Source organism: Pinus tabuliformis, chromosome 1_2 (assembly GCF_031772625.1).
Source record: "Pinus tabuliformis cultivar Carrire ecotype Pingquan chromosome 1_2, CPIR1, whole genome shotgun sequence".
NCBI classification, from domain to species: Eukaryota; Viridiplantae; Streptophyta; class Pinopsida; order Pinales; family Pinaceae; genus Pinus; species Pinus tabuliformis.
The window spans coordinates 1,138,128,173-1,138,133,215 of record NC_142298.1 but is presented as its reverse complement, the minus strand read 5'-3'; the positions used below and the strand labels follow the sequence as shown (position 1 = coordinate 1,138,133,215).

General features: G+C 41.5%; 1 protein-coding gene across 1 annotated transcript; it reads right to left on the bottom strand.

The window, feature by feature from the left end:
- Window positions 1–618: 618 nt before the first annotated feature.
- On the bottom strand, window positions 619–1,233 carry LOC149210188 (uncharacterized). The gene has a single exon (XM_089398902.1). It carries the CDS (start codon window positions 1,231–1,233, stop codon window positions 619–621), a length of 615 nt encoding a protein of 204 aa, XP_089255028.1.
- Window positions 1,234–5,043: the final 3,810 nt, after the last annotated feature.

Here is a 5,043-nt window from a genome sequence, read left to right as displayed (position 1 = left end):
TCGCTCTAAGGACCGGAGAATAGTCTGCTGTCGCCCAAGGGCGATCTCTTCATCCGCTGTGTGTCTCGCTTTGGATATACCAGAGGGTCGACCACGAGAATTTTTGTGAGACATGGACAAACGGGAAATGTCTAGTCCAAAAGCATCAGGTCCCCTGTCCTTCAGACGGGGGCGCAAAGAGTAACGGGGGGGGGATGGAGATGAATTGAGAGATAAGGTGGCTAGTGTCGAAGAGATAATAGAGGGCGGAGCCACCGGGGGGGGATGAGGAAGAGAGCAAAAGAGTGAAGTGTGCGAATGATGCTCAAGTGAAGAGGATGCCAAGTTAACAGAGGGTAATGAAGTGTGATCAGATGCAGGGGCGGTGAGATGAGATGATATGCCTATAGTCATACATGAAGAAGGAGTAGACGGAGAGTGAATAGAGAACTTACCCGTATGCTCCAGGTCCTCCTGTTCGGAAGGCGGTTGCACCGGTGCCGACGAGGAAGGAGTCGGGTCGATAGGCATCCCAGCATTGTCAGTGGCCTCTGTGCTCCGAGGCTCCTCCGCAGGTTGTGGCTGGTCCGGTACACCAGGGGTACTGACAGGATGCGCCTCTGAAGGGGTGTTCTGAGGCTAATGATTAGCATCCTCCGAGTCATTCGGAGTCGATTTCTTGTGGAGTGGGCAGTCTCTGTACAAGTGGCCCACTTTGTGACATCTGCGACACCTGTAGGGAACTCCTTCATAGTCAATAATATGTTTGCGTTCCGTGTCTCTCCACTGGATGGTAATATACTCCAGCAAGCCTCCTCTCGTGTCCAAGTTGATGAGAATTCTGGCATAGGCCATCATACCCGTCTGCAGAAAGGATTTGTCATAGCCCATGTATCCCCCAATGGCATTGCCAATCCTTTTGAAAATGTCTTCTGACCAGTACTGGAGGGGAAGCCCTGGTAGACGAATCCAAACAGGTCCAATACCAATTTTCTCTGTTTCAGGGTCAAATAACGGAGTCCATCTCTTCAGTAAAACAGGGGCGTGCTCAAAATGCCAATACGATGAAAGTACCCAGTTGGTGTGGTCTGCACGCGTGAAGCAAAGTGCGAACCAGCCCCGCACGAAGGTCTGCACAAAGGGGGTTTCTACCAGATGGTGGCCCCAGATTTCCGCTGCCCATTGCTTCAAGCGTGCAGCCGAGTAGTTGCGGCCCCTAATGCGGCCTACCAAAACACGGTCCGCAAAGTCCATAGCCTCGCCCTAGCGAATGTCGTCTTCCAACCTTAGAAAATTGTCCTCTTCCCTGGATTTAAAGCACTTATATTTCCGCTTAGGCCCTCGAGGAGGTACTATGAGAGGATGATCAGGAGGGGGGGGGGGACGGTATGCTGCGAGGTCGGGGGATTGGGAAAGAACGATGGACCCAGATAGCCGGAGGACGAAGGGATTCCAGTGAGCAGAGGTACAACAGTAAAACTACCAGAAGAAGGACCGAAGGATACAGGGATACCAATAGCATGTCCAGAGCTAGAGGGGATAGAATAATGGAGGGCTTGGGAACCCGCAACCGGAGGATGTGAACCAAGGTTAGGGTTAATACAACTCGCAACAAACCCTAGGGTAGCCGGAGAATGAGGGGGCGTGGATAATGCAGGCCAGGTCGGCGGGTCGTCCGGGAGGACCACCGGGTTGTGCGGATGAGGTTCACAGAAAGAAATTGGTGGAAAATGTTCAGGTGGTTCTGAGCTGTACATACCTCCGGAAGAAACAAGAGGAGTGCGCCAGATGGAGACCCCCTCCAATGGGTCCTCCGAATAATCAACGACCTCGTTATCCTCCATAGCCAGCTGCGCCAGGGATCTGAAGACACCTCGGAACGGAAAGTAGACGGACGAAAATGACAGTTACAGATGGTAAACGGACCGTGAAACACTCCGTCACAGTGCCTCCCAATGTCGGTGGTAACCGCCCGTGAAGATTACCTGCAGGTCAACAGGAGTTCCGCGGATGAGGTGAACGGTGAACGGCGAACGGCGAAGGTGGAACAGCTGCAAGTTGGAGGGTTCGATCGCAGTCTGCAGAGGGCAAACCCTAACCATAACCCTCGCTCCGAAGCTCCATTCTCTCCTTTTTGTTTCTCTTATAATACAATGTCAAGTAATAATAAGTCAATTACATTCAGTTAAAGGGTGTAGTCATTATTCAAAATGGTATTCTTGAAAACTAATGATTGTAGATGTAAGAGAAGAGGGCATATTATAGTTAACCAAAAAAGACCTTGTAAATTTCAAATTTGAAAACATTATTACCATCTATACTTATGAATTCAATGTGTCATCAAAGAAGAGATGCAAGAGTTTCCATTGGCTAACCCACTCGTCATGGCTACCTTGTGATTACACATGAAAATGTTAGTTAGCCAATAACAACTCTATTACACACACACACACACACACACACACACACACACACACACACACACACACACACACACACACACACACACACACACATAGACACATACAACATGTGTGCACACACAAACAACGCGTGCACACACACACACAGAAAGATAGATATTATCAAACAAAAATTATAGTTGCATCACACACATAAAATTTAAAGTATCCTTGGTGGAATAAATAGTCTCAAGCTATCATAAAACTTCCATTTTTGCATTACACCAATTTCTCCAAAATTTTGACAACGCTTAGTATAACTAGCTGATAATAAACTCATTACTAGATATTTCTTTGGAAATTTATTATTGTCATGGTTCATAGCAGCCCATCATTGGTCCATTCTGAGGCATATAACTCCAATTTCTCCAATTGATCAAATTTATTGAGAGCTAGTCCCTCTTGAATTCCAACTGTAGTTGATGCTAACATAGCCTACAATATATGACTTCACTACATGCAAAATAACAAGGGTAAACATTATTAATAATGATAGTTAGGATCAATGCTCATTGTGGTCTAGGGTTTGGATTAACCCATAATTGACCAAATCAAGGCTAACTCAATCACTAGTTAGATGTTTAGATTTTTTTGTGTGTTAGGGATTCCCATTCATCCCATTAAATGGAGTATGCATTTCATATACAAGTATATTGTCACCATGAAGGGATAGAAGTTCCTCATGTTTTCATTCAATAGGTTAGGCATTGTATGCATTTATAAATCATCCCTTATTTGCAACTCTTTTTTGATCAATGGTGCCTATGTCATTTGCAATATTGGAGTAAGGTTTGTATAACCTTAGTTGACTCCTACAAAAATCGACTTAGTAATATTAATCAATGGAGGGGTATGGCAAGTTGAATAGTAAAAAATAGACAATGGTTTTGAGTTCCCTTTTTCCCATTTGATTGAAAATTTGGAATTTATTTGAAACATATTGCAAATTCATCCCACCACTACACTTTTCTTGTAGAATAACTAGTGAAGCAAAAATACCCAGTTTGAATTAGATTTATGTGTATCTTTCTTAGTTGCAAAAAAATTAGATCCTACCTTGAGGTATTCCCTTCCTTAAACATAGTTTTGTGGCTAATGAAGATGACAAACACCAAGGAAAGGAACATATATTTGGATAGTGGAATCGAGATTAGAGAATATGCCCTGCACACCCTAAGTATATTTACAAAATCCCATCGCCAAGTTGAAGTTAGATAATTTGTGCAAAGATTTTCCAACAAGTAAGGTCATATGAAAAATAGTTAAGACTTGGTGGAAAGATGGAAAATCATTTCAAAAATTCCCATCCACCTTATATCCCACATCTCATATATGGGAACTAGTGAGTGATGTAGCCATGTTGGTGGGTGACTTATATGGGAAATGAACATTTCTCAATTGTAGTACCACTGAGTACTATTGCTACACCAAGTGTATACCAATAGGAAAGTGATATAGTTATGAGTTTTAAGAGATATATTAAGAAGACAAATGACAAATCCCATTAGTTTCAAATGGTATACACATTCCTACTAGGTATAACATGCAACAAAAGTGTTTTCCCAATTTTGTGTGATATGTGACATCATTCTCTTCCTCCCTTACTAGTTAAATATTAGAAAATGCAGAAATATAAGTACTCAAAGCATTATGATCATCTAGGTGAGGTCTCAATGGAACCTATATATGATATCCTCTTTGATAGACCATGCTTGGGGTTCTATATATAAGCCTTTGTTGTGTTGCCTTTGATAGGAGATGGATACATAGAGTAATATGAAAACTACATATCTATCTATGGGTTCATCACAACTCCACTTGTATTGCTTATGCATGTTTCATATAAATTATTGCTCATGGTAGTATCTTTTTAGAAAACCAAATTTGGATCTTATTCCAAGCTAAAGGAATGCAAAATGGGCATGCTCCAAACTTATCCTTTCATGATTGGGGTTTTTAAAATGGTTCATAATAGCCTTGAAAGAAGTAGACAAGATGGGATTTTACAAATTATAGCTCATTAACCCCAATGTCCATAACCCACTAACATTTCTAATTATTTAAAGTAACAAGGTTTGATTTTGCCATACTATCATTAGGGATGCCTAAAATACCAACCTTATTGGAGAGGTCTAGTTTTTCATTCTACCCAAGAATAGAAACAAGGGGCTTGAGTAGAGTGAAAGCTAATCGAAATTTGCTAAGATCAGTTCAAGAAGAAATGGGATGTCAAATATAGGAAAATAATCCACAATAGTAATATAGTTGAAAATACATCAAAATGAGAGCTTAGAGGTCACAATGGGAAACATATTGAGATAAAAGGGGTGCATGAGTGTAATAGAAATGAAATAAATCATAGAAGTCAATATTTTTTTAAAGAAAAATATTGTTTTGTCTACAGTTAATCCAACGATTATAACATAACCTGTACCAAGTAGTCAGCAACAAATAGTTGTGTAAGAGAACGACCAATAAAAGAAGGACAAACAAATGGTGAATTGGGCCTTGCCTATGGAGTATCCAACAATACAATGGCAACATTCTATGTAGAATATTTACTTAAAAATCTTTCACTAGCATCGATGAAGAATGTTAGGTT